Source organism: Cylas formicarius, unplaced genomic scaffold, assembly GCF_029955315.1.
Source record: "Cylas formicarius isolate icCylForm1 unplaced genomic scaffold, icCylForm1.1 PGA_scaffold_12__32_contigs__length_19106922, whole genome shotgun sequence".
Lineage (NCBI taxonomy): Eukaryota > Metazoa > Arthropoda > Insecta > Coleoptera > Brentidae > Cylas > Cylas formicarius.
In genome coordinates, this window is record NW_026844225.1 from 9745080 (window position 1) to 9764799 (window position 19720).

At 33.5% G+C, this 19720-nt stretch overlaps 1 protein-coding gene across 2 annotated transcripts in view; it reads right to left on the reverse strand.

Moving 5' to 3' along the window:
* Positions 1 to 1747: 1747 nt before the first annotated feature.
* LOC132708616 (protein sidekick-like) overlaps positions 1748 to 19720 on the reverse strand; it is a 505836-nt gene continuing 487863 nt past the window's right edge. For both annotated transcript variants that reach the window (XM_060681053.1, XM_060681052.1), the window contains one exon: positions 1748 to 4478. In XM_060681053.1, coding sequence (XP_060537036.1) covers positions 4339 to 4478 — 140 coding nt within the window. In that variant the 3' untranslated portion in view covers positions 1748 to 4338. The remainder of the gene's footprint in view (positions 4479 to 19720) is intronic.

A 19720-nucleotide genomic window follows, 5' to 3' on the forward strand; every position in this document is an offset into this window, starting at 1 on the left:
AAGTTATTTGGAATTTAATAGACAGATTTACATCTCTTAGGAAGGTTTGATTATGGGAAACCCACTTAGTCCTTTGTTGGCCGAGATTTTAATGGATAATTTGGAAAATATCATACTAGAACATCCTTTAAGTAAAAGCTTTTTATGGTGGTATAGAAACGTGGATGATGTTTTTGCTTGCTTACATTAACTCATTACATAATCATATAAAATTCACTATCGAGATTGAACAGGATAACTCTATTAATTTTTAACTTTTACGAAAACGCATAACAAATTATATTTTTCTATTTACCATAAACCTTCACACACGGACACAGTCATACATAACAGCTCAAATCACCCTTATACACACAAAATGGCTGCATTTCACTCTTTTATACACACACTTCTTAATACGCCACTCTCAGCAGAAAATTACAACAAAGAACTTAATATCATTAAATTAAATTAAAACTGCACTGAACAACGGCTACAATCCGTCCATTATCGATAAAATTATAAATAAAAAACAAATCCAGACAACAGTAAACTCTATTTATCCGAAACCTGATACAGAACACGAACAATTTAAAACAATTGCATACATAGGAGAACCCAGTGAAAAAGTTTCAAGACATTTGTAAAAATGTGGTTTAAAAATAGCTGTCAGAACTAACAAAAATCTCAAAAATCAGGTGTCTACAGGTTGAAATGCGGATCTTGTTCTAAAATGTATATTGGACAAACAGGTAGATCCTTCAAGAAACGCATTAACGAACATAAAAGAGTGTTTAAAAACAATAGTCTAGATTCTAATTATGCTACACACTTAAACACGGAAAAACACATTTTTACGACAATTTTGATATTTTACATACAGCCACAAAAAGTAGAAAGTTAAATTTATTGGAAGCCATGGAGATAGATTTAAATGCCTCTCCATTATTAAACTTAAATTCTCACAACAACATTAATTAAGATTATATTGTCATTTTTTGGTATATATGTATAGTAGCAGCTAGTTTGTAAATAATACATTTGATAAAGACACGGTGTTGGCGAAACAATTGTCATTTAAAAATATCTAACTTCGTGAAAATCTGAACTTTTAGTTCTTATTTATTTTGTTAAATGGATTTTCACCAAGTAAAAGCGACCTCAGTTCAAAAACCAATCCTGTGATTCGGATTAACGCGGTCCCGGCAATGAATTCACGTTTTTAATGCCGTTTCGTGATTGTTATAACCGATTTCGAAATATCCTCGTAGATAATTTTATAAATCGACTTCTATTAAGATATTATCCAAATCGGGCCGTTTTACCCTCCTCATGTATATTTTATTGCACGCCATGACTATCGGTACTTACCTTATGGGTTAAATGATTAGGCTAATAACAGGGTGCGAGATAAACACCGGGAATAATGAAAAATTTCCTTTTAGGTTGCTGAATAATGCCCGACATTATAAGGTAGGGAGGTCTAGGGCCTAGTGCCTTATCGGAAACAATAAATATTGGGCTTACGGAATTTACATTGCAATATCCACTTCCTACCAGATATAAAGCTATCTATATACGGCTAAAACGGCCTGAAAACTTTTTTATATATCGTCTATATCCGTTTCATATAACGTATGGACACTATTAGTCATGTTGTAATGCTCCGCCCTTCACTTTTTCGATGTTAAGTGATCAGCGATGATCGAATTTAGACTCTGTCTAGGAGATGATTTTTATAAATAAAACAAACCTAACAACACTTTTACATCTGTTTATTTAATAATAAACTTTTACATTTCTTATCTTGAAATACATGTTCGCTACATATTTTATAATCTGAGATATTAGAATCATCGATATACAATTACAGTTTCAAAAACATTGATTATAATAAGGGGGGAGGGAAACTTAAATGAAAATCAACCGATAAAACATTTTGTACAGAGAGAGATTGCTATTGATTTTTGTCACATGTTTTTTTAATATTTACAAAACAACTAACAAATATTCCTTATTTACTAAGTCCATTTCTAGCTATTACGAATGTGTGTTGCTGCCTGCAAGACAGAAAGTCTCTATTGATTAAATTATTTGAACATTTATGCAATTTCGACGCTGCCCTCAAAACGTTAATGTTATAGGACTATATTATAATTTTTGAAGGTCCGCATCGAAACTCCATAACGTATTTTTTTTTTGAAAGAATCCTATATATACAAATATTATGCGGTTGCTTTGTCCTGTACAAAAGTTCGTGGTGTAATATATAGAAATATTTCAATGATGTTTCTATATATCGTTTGAACGACGGCAAATATATATTATTTACACCTGTAATTTACATTTACACACGTTTTTTTACATTCAGTACCTGTAATACGAACTCGTTTAAAAAACCGCTAGAAACGTTTTGTGTCTTAGAAGTAAACAAATCGAATACACTTAATTAAAACGGGAATTTTTGAAGCTTTAAAGATATCATAACCTCACAATTACACTTATGAAATCTGCGAATCAGTTACACCCTGTAGGTTAATTACGTCATATCTTAAGTATTACAATTCTTCTACACGCATTACGAGAAAGAATCACATATTCATTTTTACGTACAAAATCGCAAATTTTTAATTACGTACTGGCCAAACCGCAAAGTCTCGATTTTTAAAGTTGCGATGGGATGACTTTTCTGCAGCCCATGCTACATACATTTATATAAGAAATTTATTAAAATATACAACCCATTTAACCGACATATTTTCTTAAAAAGAAAATAGCATTTGTTTAAATTTAATTCGATAATATCCCACAAATCATGTAGAGCTTAACAAATATCATATATTTTTTTATATCTTTTTAAATATGCGTTTATTTACAATGGATATTTAGGTTAACAAATAACATCGAACTGCCTTTTGCTTCGTTTCATTGCGCCTTATGTTTTTTCATGTTTTTTATATATTAACAACAGTAATTAGTAAGAACTGATATGAAACATTATCCAATTGTATATCGGACAACAAAAATTTTGACATCTTTTAAAAATTGTGCAGGAAAGTCTTGTGCCAATGTGAACGGTGATGTTTTAACGCTGTTAACCAAAAAATGAGAAGAACGCTCGATAATTATTAAACGGTATATTTATCGATTAACATGGCTGGACCATATTTCCGATTTTCTTTTTTGATAGGGTCAAGGCAGCTAACACTGCCACAAATACTTAGACAGAAAATAAATCCTGAAAATTCAGTTTTAAGATCAATTAAAAAAATAAATAAGTAGATATTGGTACGCTCGGACAGGTCAGTACATTTGAACTACTCCGTATGCCTGATATACTTCCCATTATAGCTCTCCTAAACCTCTATATACCTCTTCTATACCTCCGATACCTCCAGATGGGTTAGGTATAATGGGAGATATATGGAATTATATTATATTCCAATTCCAAACCGTTTAAAAATGATTGAGTGTACTTATTTTGCTGTGTCACTTGGTTAATATGAATGAACACTTTTGCATAAGCATTTTTACAAAATTTCCCGATATTAGGTAAATAAAAATTGTTAACACATTAATACTGCTCAGAAATAAAATTAAGTTGGTGTCTGCTGAGCGTAATAAAAAAGCGGGATCATAACTAATATATTTATTTATATATGGATCACTGCAATGTTATTTTTTGTTTAATTTATATTGGGAAAGTGTGTGGGAAATAAAACAATTTTGTACGCATTTGGCTTTTCTGACGTCAGAGAAAATAATTTCGTTTGGTTGACTTCTGACAAGATTTTTGTTACCACAAATTATTTATTAATTCCACGTATCCTTAATAATAAAAAAGTCAGTTCAATAAAGTTCGAAAAATTGAGAAGTCGAAGGCGAATGCTGTTAAGTGCCCCATTAAAAGTAGTGAGGAACTATGAATGGGAACGTTCAGAAAATATACTCTCAAAATCGTAAGCTATGTTTCAGAACTATTCTGGCAAATGGAGCACTTGTGTTACTAAAATTATTGAGTGTGATTACATATGTTATTTTTTAACACCAAGAGAAGCTTGTGAAACTGATTGATTGTATCCAGTACTTAAACATTGAATAACTTTTCCTACGACAATTTTGGGGGAAGAAGTGTTTGGTCATTTGACTGGGTGTTATTTCGAAAATGTATTTTTAAAATAACATATATAAGAGAGAGATATAGATAAGATTACAACTGAAAAATGCCAAAATGAGGAATGTGTTTTTATTTACATATTTGGGTAAAATGAAACCTAGCATGGCAAATTAGCAACTTTCTTAAAAGGTTTTATATTGAAATTATTATATTTACAAATGGCGCTTTAAGCGATTTGAGAGCTACCTTGAACTAACCATTGCATGTATATCGCTGAAAGTACATAGCTGGTAAATGTACGAGATGACCAATAGAGCTACAATATTCAATGAACTTTTAGATAGCCTGGCTGAACCTGTTTGCATGGCGGCTGGCCTTTCACCTGCAACAAAAGAAAAATAGACTTTTAACCGTATTCATTTGCACGAACTTAATGGAATTAAATTCAAGTCGCCTCCTCTTTCATTAATTTCAAAATCTTGATTGGGATTTTTATATTAATCGAATCGGAGGAGTTAATTTCTTTTCAATCCTACTCATTTAAAGTTCGTTTATATTAACTTTCATACCACCTTTTCTTTTTATATTCGAGGAAAATGAATTTTTAAATTTTTAAGTAAATAGTAAAATCAATCGCCTTTGTTAGGAATTGCATCTTGCGGTAAATATCGGTTCGATTCAGAGGGACCCTTTTTTTAAGCCAGTCCGGATCTTTCAGTATTTCGGACAATAAGACATAAGAACGCAAGCTTTGTTGAAATTTCAATCCGAAAACCTATATTTTAGAATACGAAAGACATTTTCTGTACAGTTCTTTTTGGATTTTGAACCGCAATGCGCAGAGGTTATTACTTCGTATAAATCCTTTCGATATAAAGCTTTGGTTCTTATTTTGGGAATTTTATTCAATCTGTCGTTTGTCCGCAAAATCAAAATATTTTCTCGAAGCTGGTCCTTGGCAAAACATACCGTGTCTATCTAAAAATTCAAATTCGATCGAATAAAAAATATTTGAGATAAAAGATTTTTGACGTGGAAACCCTTGCCATTCTGTCAAGAAATCGTTAATAATTAATTAAGCAGCAAAAATATCAATTAATGTTGAGATTACATAGTGCTGAACAGAAATTAGTAATCTCTATATATTCCAGTATGTTCCAAATGAAATATAATTGGTACTTGGTAAAATTAAAAATTATGGATAAATCGAGAGTCTTTTGGCAAAATTTGATTTGCGGTGTAATTCATGAAATTATATTGCCTTTTTTTTGACAAATAAAGAATATGTATTATTTTGTTGTAACAAAAACATAAGCAAAAGTTAATCTTGTGACATTGTTAATACGTTGGTCTTAGTAAGGCACCTAGGTCTAATAATTAATGATAAAAGATTACATATAAAGCAACATCTTGCCCGATAAGTTAAGTGTTTAATTTACAACACATAATTTCGTTTTTGCAAAATAAAACACTTTTTTTAATGTAAAACGCTTCTACAGACTAATTTTATAAAATTGTATATATTTTCAAGTTTAATGTAATGTGGCAATTAATACATAGCATATTGAATGCCAATCGCCAAACAAATACAAGTTTTAGTTACATAAAGGGAACGCATTGGAAATAAGATGAGTTCATATGGGTCCATCAATTTTTCTTGTAAATTTATGAAATTACACTGTAACCAGTTTCACATGATTTGTTTCGAGGCAATTTTTTTTCTTGCCGACAATTGTGATCTTCAGGACAGCGTAAATATTGTTTTTCTACTCTCGTCAGTAAAATACCTAATTACACACCGATCTAGCGTGCGGGAAGCGTCACTTTGCCACGATAGTTTCGTTTCCGACGGATCCGAGCCACTTCGGACACTTCCGGGATTTTATCGCACGGGTTTGAGAGCAATCGGATGTTTTCGGAGATTTTGCCGCACTGCTTCAATTTTGACGTTCATGTATTCGTGTTTGCAAAAATGTACTCAAAAACTAATACACATACACACAATTTTATGCAATATATCTGACAATTTGGACTAGTCGGTAAGTAAACTGACATTTATAATTTAAGTTTCAAACAGAAATTTTACATACTGTTCCCATGAATTTTAGTGATTTTTACAGTTTGTATATTAATATCTTGCCAAGGCCAATTGTACCGTTTTCAAATATCCATGTTCCAGTACAAACAAGACAAAATTGAAGGTTAGGGAGTTCTTTTTCTTGCTTATACGGTCTTAAAAAATTTAATCCTCTTAAAAGCTCTATCCTTGGAGCATTTTTCTTCCAATTACAGTATTTTTCATACTTTTTACAAAACTTCTGGATTCCTCCTGCGTCGGTTTTTGCTGAGTCGAACTTGCTAACGTTTCGCCAATCATCCTGTTGGCTTCTTCAGAGCTTGACTGAAACTGTTTCAGATAACAGGATGATTGGCGAAACGTTAGCAAGTTCGACTAAGCAAAAATCGACTCAGGAGGAATCCAGAAGTTTTGTAAAAAGTATTACAGTAGCTTGTGGAAGTTTCTTTGAGAAATTTACGGTATTTTTCTTTAAACAAACTACTTAATGATCAATTGTAAAAGTTAAATAAACAATATAACGTTTTAAAATTGTGTTTATTCCGTTGTTTATATGACATAACCAGTAATACATCTCTCTCTGTCTAACGTGCGCAGTTAAAAAGAGACAACAATAGGAGAACCGATCGGAACGACAAACGAATAGGTTTAATGTCAACTAGTAAATATTTTGTTTGAATGGTACTAAATTTAGTAATCTGATAATCTGTTATTATTTTTATTTTTTTAAATTAGTGACGATCGAGAAAAAGTATAGTATGAAACACGTTTGGTGCTTTATCTCAAATGCCGTTTACCGCACTTGTTGCGAAATTTTAGACAATTTGTTTTTCAAAGACTCTATTTTAGAGTCATATAGCCTTGATTTAACATCTTCAAATTAATAATTCAGTATAGACGTATCAGCATCGACCGTCGAATAGGTGGAAAAGGAAATTTATAAAAAACAAACAAATACTCGGGAACCATTAAACTTCTTTGGCAGAAATAAAGAATCGCCTATCAACAACAACCAAAAAACAGTCCGGAAAGAACCAGACCATGCCTATTTGTACTGGGCCTTAAAAGTAATTGATGAGAAAGAAGCCGCAAACATAAATACGAAACAGACAAAATTAAAATAATCGATTTTCAATTAGTATACATTGGATTTTTTGTTCGACGAAAGGAAATTAAGGCGGTGGAAATAGTAGAAATAGGAAATTTGCTTATCAATCACTCGATAATTAACTACTTTGGTTGAAAAGGCTGCGGAAGACTATTAAGTATCTATTATGTTGTGATTCATTATTGTTTCGTTAAAAGTTCTCTCTTTTTGACATTCGCGTATTACATGGCCGATAAAAGAAAAATGAACGAAGTTCTAACAAAACTATCTGCGTTCTCAATTGTTTGCATTAAATTTGATCGGTCATTTTTTGTCGAAAGGATTTCTCTAAATGAGTAAGACCTCGCTTAACGCTCGGTTTAGCGCTCTTTTATTTCAATCCGGGGTTTCCCCGAAATTGTGTCTAACGCTAGGTTTCCAAATACGTACATAATCTATCCGAAACAGTGCTTCTTATTTGGTGCGGTGTTGATACATTTGTTGACATTATTGTAAGTATAAATTTATATACTATTATAACAATTAATACAGTGACAAATATTATGATCTTTAGTTTTTATTATGAAAAAACAGGAAAAGCATTTCATTGGGAAGCATCATTCTCAAATTAGTGCTGCATAGAGTTTGACAACATCACTAATAAGGGCAACTCTTAAGAACAAAGAAAAAATACTGTAAATTTGTGAAAGAAACTTCCACCGGCTAACATCTTCGACCCGTCAAAGTCAAAATTCCATTTGAGATGCCAGGAGTTTACAGCATTCCATGCATATGCGGCAAAGAATACATTGGAGAGAGAGACAAATATCAAGTAGGCTCAAAGAACGTGAAAGAGTCTTAAAGCTAAGACAAATAAACTCATCAGAAGTTGCCGAACACATTCGCGAAACCGGACATAAAATTTTATTCGATTAAAAAAAATTCTTGCATGTAATCAATTCTTTTACCAACGAAAAATCCGAGAGTTTATAAAAATCTATCAACAACCCCGACTCAGGTCTATACCTGACACCGATATGGGAATCAGTCATATGAGGCAGTGCTTATGCCTCCCATTTAGCTCCGCCCCCCTCAAACAATATATAAGCAGTTACAGAGTAAAATGCGAGCCAGTTTCAGTCAAGCTCTGAAGAAGCCAGCAGGGTGATTGGCGAAACGTCAGCAAGTTCGACTCAGCAAAAACTGACGCAGGAGGAATCCAGAAGTTTTGTAGTAGTAGAAGTTTGTAGAATTACCAGCTCTAGTAATAAGATTATAGAGGAAATGGAAACATGAGAGAGAAAAAAGAGCTATAAAATTTTTTAATTACATTGAGGCTAAGGCAAGTGAAGCTTTCGTTGGCAATCGCGAATGGCTTAATAGATTGAAACGTTGGATAGGAAAACTGCGGCTGAATCCCGAGCTGCGTTAAAAACAATAACTAAACAAGAAAACTATCCTCCAGAATGTTGATGAAACAGGCCCGTTTTGGATAATAATGACAAAACGAACATTTCTATCCCGTGAAGAGAAGAGCATTAGGATTTAAAGCTGGAAAAGATCGCTCAACACTTCTACTGGTGCGGAGATTTCAAATTAAAACCACTACTAACGCATATCTAATGGATAACTATGAATATTTGCTAGGATTGCTTCACTGATCATTTCTGCCGTTGTGTTAAATATTATTGCGAAATTAAAAAACTAGTCGAAATTAGATCTAGTTGATATCAAAGGTTATTATTTAACCGTTTTAAATACTTAATACACTTGACTTCACTAATAATATTAATAATAATAATAATAATAATAATAATAATAATAATAATGTTTATTTTATCAAATACATAAAAAAATACAAAGTACAAATGTTTATCCTCTAATAAAGTTTAAAGGAAATCACTGAAGTGCTTGGAGAGGACTTGTGCGTGATAAAAATAAAAATGTTTGACTTTTAGCCCTGATAAAGTGTTTGAAGTAAGGTTTATAATATATATTATATATTTATAATATTGTTTTATTTTTTAAAATTTCATGACAGTACAGTTTTCTCATATCCGAAAGTTTGCTATCTGTTGGCATCTTTCTTTACCATAAAGAAAGGAACCCCCTTCATCATTATGAAGTACTTTTATTTTTAGATTTACTCTCAAATCACGAGAGATTCTGGGTAACCACAAATTAAAAAAAAGAGAAATTATCAGCTCCAAAAAAAAACACTCACACGGGTTTTATTTAAACTGCTTAAGCTGGTTACCTATATCTAATCTGTTAATGGTTAAGTGAGAAGATAAATTGAAAAGAGCCTTTTGGAGATTACTTATTGATTACTTATATATGTCCCACAAATATGAAAAAAAATCTATTCAGAAGAATAGCATCCTGTAATTTACATAATTTTTCGACAAGTAAGCAGAACCTTGCTTTTAAAGTTAGTCCTAAAAATTGTATCGCGTCGAATCAAAAGTATTACATTGTATGGGTAACAAGGGCCCCTATAACAGAAAACATTTCCTTGCAACTATCCAATCAAACTTAAACGAACAGTAAAGATGGACTCTAAAACTTTTATTTGTTTTATCGGGCAATATCGTAAAGTAGACATTTTCTTCCACGTTACAAATCAATGTTAATGTACACTAAAGATCACTGATGTCCGTAAACGGAGGGCCAACACAATATATATAACCCCCTAGGGGCTCGATTTCTATCCTGTTATTACTTCCTTATAAAGATGTATAAAACAAATGGGGTTCGATGGTAGTTGGCCGGTATTTTAGACGTTTCGAAATATTACTCCCTTTTCAGATTGCCCGCTTTTGAGGATTAAAGCGAAAATTCACTTCCACGTGCAACATACGACCACATTCATTATTTGAAAGATTGGCTTGATTTTCATCAGCTTTTTTGCACCCTTATCACTGAACATTACAGGGTGTTCGGATAAGATTGGTTCTCTGCCACATTTCAAAATCATAGAATTTCAGGAAAAAATTTCTATGGGTCAGTCGGGCAAGAGAAAATGCCGCAATTTATTTTCGCTAGATTGCAGGATATCCGATTGAGGGTGCTTGAATTGAACGTACGAAATGTTCAAATATATTAACAACTTTAAAAGTGTCTATTAATTTTTTTCGTGTTTTTGTTAATAATCGATTTCTTTTTTTCTATTTTAATTAAACACTGCCGTTAGAAAATTCGAACGGAGTGTTTGGGAGTATTTAATACACTGACGCATTGATGCTGTTCTGCATAAACTTGTTTAGACAGTAATAATCTGCTATAAAGATATATTTCGGATCGCTATCAGTATAAAAAATGCAAATCTATAAAAAATTCGCAAGAAGAATGATGGTAAAAGTTTCCTTTCGCCTCTCGTTCGACCCTTATGAAACATAATTTGCCGAAAATATTATTGCCAAACTTCGTTGTTGTTTCTTTAAAATCTATTAAAAGAATTCCTTCACAATCCCAAAAGATGGCGGCTATCACTTTTTTTGTTGACTGGCAGACTCTGCCCTCTGTCTGTTCGATAGAGGGTCATAATAGAGAACGATAGTTTCATCTCCCGTCACAGTAGTTTGTACCACAGGCTTCGGTTCCGACCCACAGAGTTCCAAAAAAGACGGCGCACACTCGACACGGCGTTGTTTTTGAACAGCCGAAAGGTTTTTAAGAACCCATCTTGCATTAACCTGATGAAATGGTCGTGCAGGATTCGACGAACGCTTGTATCAAAAAACTTAGTAATTTCTGAGACTTCCTTGACCTTTAAACATCGATTACTAAATACCACCTCTTCCACAATCGCAACAATATCTTGTGTTATGACCTCCACCGGTCGACCAGGTCTTGAATCATATTCAAGGGACTCCTGCCCCATTCGAAAACGTTTTGCCCATTATTTCACTACAGAATACGAAGGAGAACTTTGGCCGTACACGCCATCCAGCTTTTCTTTAATAATTTTAGGTGGTAACCCTTCTTTTGTCAAAAACTTTATGACTACTGTATACTCAATTTGTGTTATCTTTGACATTTTTTCGGACTGGTCTTTTTTAGAATGCTGTCAATAAAAAACTATTTGACGCAAGGCTTCAATTTTTTTTTCGCAGCCTATTAAGATATATATTTCAAAGAAGACAAAGTTTTGTTGTTGGCTCTAACTTCTGTATATATATTATGTACCTGTTTCCATGACTGTCTGGGCTTTCCTGTTTTCTTTCTGTTTATAGAATAACAATTGCATATTCTAACTGACCACCTTTCATCATTCATACTTCTAACATGACCATACCATTGAAATTGTTTTGTGTAATTATTTCTGTTTTAAGCGTGGTGCAGGCAATCGATTTCCGCGCAATTGACGAAGACAATTGTACCATCTTGGTCTTGTTTGATTATTCTAAGGTATTTGATTCAGGGGATCACCATACTTTGCTAAATCTAAAATACAGAGGGCTTGATCATAGAGCTGTCGAATTTATGGGGAACTACCTATACAAAAAGTAGTGCTAAATAGACAACAATCAGGTTGCAGCGATATAATATCTGGGGTGCCTCAAGGCAAATTTATGCAGACGGATATTGAGAAATCCAAGGATTTGCCGGACAAAGTTATTTAGTGATGAAGCCACATTCACCTTAAACGGTATCAATAACACCTAGAATTTACATTGGTGGGCACTTGACAATCCACGACAATCTCGGGAATCCCATTTTAAAATAGATTTTCGGTGAATATTTGGTGTGGCTTTATTGATGACCGCCTCAATGTACCTTTTATGTTGAAAAAAGTCTCACTGCCATTCGTTATTTGTGTTTCATTGAAAATGATCTTCCAATATTACTAGATGATGTTCCTCTTAATATAAGACAACGAATGTGGATTCAGCACTACAAGTAACAGAATTTCTTAATCGAAATTACACAAACCGGTGGATTGGAAGGTCACCTAACCTTAATCCCTTAGATTCATTTTTATGGGAAAGATTGAAAATTTTAGGTTTATTACAGAAACAGAGAATTACAGCTAGAATGATGGATGCCGCAGAAACTACTTGTTCTGATCTTGAGACTGTTAGCAGGGCTGCCACGTCAGTTCTAATAAGAGCTAGACTATGTATACAGCACCTGGGTGGCGATTTTGAACAACTAATTCAATAAATGAAAATATAAATAAATAACGTACCCACCCAAAATGGGACAGCCTGTACATTAACGTTCTTGACGAAAACACCTTTTCCAAAATGGCTCTAATAGAATAAAATAATGATAATAAATAACACTCGAAGTGATTTCCCGGAGCGGCGGAAAAAATTGTTAAAAATGTGTTTAGAAAACGAAAAGGGGCAAAAGGGAAATATAAGCTGCCGTTTGCGTATTGCGTGTAGCGATACGTAATAAGAATTTATCGGGCTCCGACAGAGAATGTTTTCCGCAAATGAAAAAAATCAGTACATATACGATTCGGCATCCTTTTAAAGGAATACACGCTGGTGCGAAGGCCTCGATTTTTTTTCGGTTTTTTATTAACGGTGCGCGCAGGCGGTGCGGTGCGTAACTAATTTCGATTTATGTTTAATATTTTGATTTGCACATCAGAAATTTGAAAATTTGGTTTTATATTAATTAAGTTATCCATGATCCTTATAATTTTTTACTTATAAACTAAAGAAAAAGGATAAGCGTTATGTTAAATGGAAGAAAGTTAAGAATGCATACTGTGAAATTGCAACAACTTAAGGAAAAAGTTTCAGAAGCAGCACTCTGAAAAGAAGTTTAATGAAGCAAGGGATAACTGAGATAAGACATGGATGGTATTAACTGAAATAAAAAAATAAAAAAGTCCTTATATTAATTGTGCTTGTAGAAAAACAACGAGTTTGAGGAAAGTTATTCACCACTCTTATAATTTTTTATTTATAAACCGTTGACAGAAAGGTGGGTCTTATCGACTTTAGTATGATGAGATGAGATAAAGATCAATCAAACTTAAGGAAAACGATAAAAAAATTAAGAATGCATATTGTGAAACAACTTAAGAAAAAAGCAGTACTCTGAAAAAAGGTTTAACGAAGCAAAGGGTAACTCAAAGAAGATATGAAAGGTATTAAATGAAATAACAAAAACAAAAAAATCCTTAAATTATTTATGCAGGTAGAAAAACAAGCAAAGATGACGGAGAAATTGCTAGAGTTCAATGCACATTTTTCTAAAATTGAAGAAAGTTATCCATCATCCCTATAATTTTTCAATTATAAAGAGTTTGCAGAAAGTTGGATTTTAGTATGTTAAAATAAGATAAAGATTGTCTTACCACACTTAAGGAAAATGATAAGTTTTACGTTAGGTGGAAGAAAATTGTAACGACTTAAGGAAACAGGGGTGTAAACATCCGAATTTTAACATCTGGCGAGTTGTTCTATCTAAGCCTTCGAAGTCAGTATTGGACCATTTAACTATTCCAAAGCAATGTGTGAGAATGGGTATCGATAAACATTTCAGAATGTCTCTTTTAGAAGTTGTTTAAAAAGCTGCAACCAAGATAATTATTACACGTTCTTTTGATAAATTCATGATTGTGTTTGACTACATTAAAGTTATTCTTATTTCTTGTGGGATATGATAGTTACTGTTAGTATGGTCTGTTTATAGATATAAGAAAGTGACCAATTGCTTTTGAATGGGATTATCCAAGGGTGGTCATTAACATACAATGCAACAAGATTATTACCTAAAGTTTCGGAATTCAAATTCAGGTAAAATTGTGGTCCGTAATAGAAAATTATTTTATACCTCCCTGTGTTTAAAATTCTTTGGTTTGGTATACTACTTAGTTTAAGATTATTAGTAATCATTCTTATTTCGTGTGTAATACAGCGTGTGTTGAATTGTGTCCGAATTATGCAAAATATGTGCGAGTCTAGTGCATCTCAGGAGACGCTCCCGCCCAAATGTAGAAAACACTATTCTATTGACACTAAGGAAGTTATAAACAATGTTTATTTGACTCTCATTGAACGTGGTGCTAGCAAGCAAGCATCTTTAGAAGAAACGGCCACAATGACGAAAATTCTACCATCAACTGTATGGAAAATTGTGAATAATCCCATTTCAGCGAGGAAAAAAAGAAGCGATGCTGACATTATCTCGATGGTAGATGAAAGTGATCTAGATATAATACGGCGTAAAATTTACCAGTTATACGAGGAACAAAGCGTGCCTACATCTTAATTAGGAGGCTTGAAAAAGATGAGACCGGTATTAAATGAGGCAGAACTACCTTATATTCAACACATGAGTTTTAGATTTAAAAAAATTGACAAAAAGGCAAGTTTTAATGGAATCTTTTAGAATTCGGAAATGGCGACTGGAATATCAAGAAAAAATTAGGATTTACAGAGAACAATAAAGGCCAATTATTTACTTGTATGAAACCTGGTTCGACACTATGATACCCCGGAAAAGGGTTGGGTTGACTCAACTGATAAGTGTAAAACAAACGCGCCATCAAAAAGAGGTAAAAGAATAACTCCAATGTCCTGAAACTTATAGAAACCGAAGTTTTTAACATCCCTCCACAAAGTTGGGCAAATTCTGTTAAACATATAGAAAAAGCAGAACAATCGTACATAGATATAATAGATATATAATAATATAGAACAAATAATAATTAGAACAGGCGATGATAGCGATAGTGATACTGATATATTATGTGAATAATTTCAAGTAATTTAAGTAGGTAATAAAAATAATTTGTAATTTTATTTTAGATTTAAACATAAATACATATATACATAAATAAATATTGTTTAGTAGTTTTCCTAACAAAACCACAAATAATTAAATTCTAAGCAAAGTACGGACTGTTCGGCCGTATTTCATTCTTACAACTTGACCGGGTCTTTCCTTAATGCGTATCAGTCACTTTCTTATATCTATGAACAGACTTTACCATATTAATTTTAAATGTGTACAAGTGGCAGAAAACGGTTAGTTAAAGATTAACTGAATTAGATGCTTTTGAGCTACTAGCTTTCAATTTATGTTTTGAGCAGTTTCCCATACAACTATTACACTTATACGAGATTAGCGCCAAAATTTCCCGGCCTGACATAGATGCAGCGCCAGTATCACGATAAAACTTTGTCTTCTTCTAAATATATATCTTAGTAGGCTGCCAAAAAAAATGAAGTCTTGCATCAAATAGTTTGTTATTGACAGCATTTTAAACAAGACGTGTCCGAAAAAATGTCGCAAATAGGGTTAGCACTTAAAATTATTAAAGAAACGCTAGATGGTGTGTACGGCCAAAGTTCTCCTTCGTATTATGTAGTGAAAGAATGGGCAAAACGTTTTTGAATGGGGCAGGAGTCCCTTGAAGATGATTCAAGAACTGGTCGACCAGTGGAGGTCATAACGGAAGATATCGTTGCGATCGTGGTAGAGGTGGTATTGAGTGATCGACGTTTAAAGGTCAAGGAAATCTTGGAAATTACTAAGCTTTCTGATACAAGTGTTCGTCGAATCCTGTATGATTATTTAGGTATGCATAAGGTTAGCGCAAGAAGGGTTCCTAAAAACCTTTCGGCTATTCAAAAACAACGCCGTGTCGAGTGTGCGCGGGATTTTTTGGAACTCTGTGAGTCGGAACCGAAGCCTGTGATAGAAATTATTGTGACTGGAGATCAGACTATGGTTCTCTATTATGACCCTCCATCGAGTCTGCCAGTCAACAAAAAAGGTGATGGCACTGTTAAAGGTAAATATTACGCAACATTATTACATAAATTGTGAGACTGCATACGTGTAAAAGGTCGGGGAAAACTGGCCAGAGGCGTTCGTCTTTTGAACGATATTGCACTTGTCCATGCTGCTGGTGTTGCACAAGCTGCCATTTTAGAGTGTGGGTTCCAACAGATAGATCATCCTCCCTGTAGTGCAGATATGGCCCCCAGCGACTATTATTTGTTTGTATATTTGAAAAAGGATTTACGTGGACGGCAGTTTAACGACGAAGTTGAGTTAAAAGAGGCTGTTTTAGCTCATTTTGCAGACAAACCAAAAGAATATATTTTTAAAGGGATTGAGTTGTTATTAAAGAGATGTAATAAGTGTATTGAAGTTAAGGGGGATTATATTGAAAATTAAAAAAAATGTTACTCTACTTTGTTTCGTTCACATTCAGGCCGGAAAATTTTGGCGCTGCCATCGTAAATTAGTAAGGAAAATGATTTTTTTAATGTTAGGGTTAGTTTTTAAAAATTTTATATAAATCAAAAATATAGCGAAACGAACGTGGGAACTTGAAATTATGAAACACTCATCCCCGTTATATTGGTGGCAGTACGGTCGTTTAACGACAATTGGTTTATTTTACCAGCAATTGCATTCGTATGTTTTACACTAATTACAAGTCTGCGTTCACCGAAACTAAAACAACGTCACGTCATAGCATAGCGATTAGCGGTAAACCGACTGTCGCAACCTGTATTATGGTTGTGAGATTTTTTCGAAACGTCTGGCCTATTTCGGTGTACAATTACCAAATTGGAGCCAACGTTCAGTGATGTTTCCCGTCATTCAAGTTGCGTACGTAATTACTTTGTGATTGATTTGAGCATTTCCTATTTCGATTGCTTTCCATTTCCCTTAAACGCCATTTGCATACACAGTATTTAGTAAATCTCTGTGTGCAATTTGAAACTAAGTTTTCTCGGATAAAGTTTCAATTAGAAACTGCCTTTTGTCGTATGGAAATTTAAAGCCGCTTTTATAACGGCGGATTAATAAAAAAACTTTTATTGAAGTTTCGGAAATTAAATCCTACAGGGGGTGTTTTCGCTGAGGTTCTCGGGTCGTGTAATTAATTTTCGTGCGTGTGTTGAGCGGGAGTTCAAGAAAAGGAAATGGACTACCTCCAACCTAACGAGTCGTCTTTTACAGGCTGATTTTGAGGTATTGTTATAATTATTTAAAGAATACAAGGAACCGATACCTGGCCTAATAGTTATTTTTATTTATATTGCATATTTGCAACTTTTATTGTATCCTAGATACAAGAAAATAATATGAACTCAGCAGGACATTCCATTGTGTAGAGCGCAATTTAATACTATGGAAAATGTCTTGCAATGGTATAAGAGGTCCGACATAGAAATTTGCGGACTCTTATAGAAAACAATTTCAATCAATCAATACTATACAAACATATATGCCCACAATACTATATACAGGGTGCGTACGGTATTTGAGGACATTCATATACGGGGCTGTAATTTATGAAGAACATTTTCTGTTGCAGAAACTCGAAATCAGAGAAGACACAAGATTGGATGGCTGAAAATTGTTATGTGCATAGCACCTCAAACTTATGGCCACCTAGCTCCGCGAATCTGAATCCCCTTGATTATTACGTATGGTGGGCAGTTGAGCGAGAGACCAATAACACTATTTCATCGCCGAAGGATGGTATGAAAACCACAATCTTTTGTAATTTAATATGATTAGGTATAGCATTCTAATTACAAGCAGCAACAGAGATGAAAGACTTTTTGCGGTTTTATGCTGGGCCAGTCTAAAGTCTGGTGTTAGAATTTAGATAGGGTGTTATGTGATGTCGTGCATGAGTTTTGTAACTTTTTAATTCGTTAATTTTTTTTTAACGTATATAGACAATTTGAAGTTTTTTTCTGAATTGCATTTCAAGTCATAATCTGGTGTCAAAGAATACGCCTAAATTTTTTGCTTCTTTAACCAATGGAACAGGCATATTTTCAATTTTTATTTATTTTTGTTGCCAGCAAAAATCAAAATTTGTGATTTTGCAGTATTAAGTTTTTAATTGTGATTGAAGGCATATCCGTGTATTTTGTTCAAATCTGAATTAAAATGATTTTGGGACATGTAAATAGTGCCAATATTGAATGACGGATTAATTGACTATGGTCCGATTATTGCTGCAATCGAGGTGGCCTAGAATACAGCCTTGAGGTACACCGGCGGACGCTCTAACGTATTCGTCTTTTCAATTTTATTAGCCGTTTTTACTGCGCTGCAATGCATTCTTGTGTGAAAGTAATTCTCAATAAGTTTGATTACAATAGATGAATATCCATCCCGTATAGAAATTCCATCCTCACCATTAGTTTTAATTTCGTTAACATTCTTTATTACGCCACTTTTCTCACGAAGCGGAAAATTGAACTCTGGCATTCCATTCTCATAACTGTTTATATTGTAATACTAGATAGTTTTTTGCGAGACTGTGTCGACAACTGTTGCACAGCATTTAAAATATTTATTAAGTTGGTTCGCGTTAAACAAACATTCTGCCAATTCTTTGGTTTTGTTTTTAGTTAACTGGCACTTTTCGAAAAATCTTTACCTTTTTTATTTGAAGTGATTAAAATAGACTATTTTTTCTGGTATAATGGCGTCTTTTGTATAGCTTAGTTTTCAAATATTTGTTATGCGTTTAGTCTCTTAGGCAATCAAGTACCTTCATGTTGTCATTAATCCGACCCGTAGGATTTCTTTGTTTTTGTTTTTTGTATTTCAGAGGAACATATTTTTCGTTAAAGTCCTTTTTCTTGTATAACAGGTGCAATCGGTGCAACATGTTGGCCTAATGTAAAACACAGATGGCGTAGGCACTGAAATAAAGTTGAAGTCCGTGTATGGTAACAACGGGCATCCCGCAAGGGTCTATTCTAAGGCCAACACTTTCTTTTTCTCTTGGATATTGACAGTTTAGAGAGTTTGCTTGGCTCGGACCAATTCGAGAACACATAGTTTCAAAAGTGATCGATATCTATGAGTGCTAGGTGTGTTAATTATTCAAGGAAACTTCCGCAGGCTACTGTAATACTTTTACAAAACTTCTGGAGTCCTCTTGCGTCGGTTTTTGCTTAGTCGAACTTGCTGACGTTTCGCCAATCATCCTGTGGGCTTCTTCAGAGCTCAGTCAAGCCAACAGGATGATTGGCGAAACGTCAGCAACTTCGACTCAGGAAAAACCGACGCAGGAGGAATCCAGAAGTTTTGTTAAAAGTAATGGTACGTGTGATTCATGTCTGGAAGATAAATGCAACGTTGTTTTCTGTGAGGCGAATTTTTGAAAATCCCTTAAAAACATATTTTATAAGATTTCATCACATCCAATAGTCGCTTCACATAAATAGTGAATATTTCATTTAAAGTTTCTTGGAATATTCTTGGATCAAAGCATGAATTTTAAGATTTATTGCTCTTCTTTCGTACCTCATGATGAGAATAAAAGTAGGCATGGTATAATTTTGTGGGGATAGTCTATGATTCGATAAATGTCTTCTTGGTTCAGATAAGACATATAGCAGGTATTTCCAAATCTACCTCCTGTAGAACCTATTTTAATAAATTAATATTTTATCATTATTTAGTCTTTACGTGTTGGAAATATGTGTAAATAAATAATCCA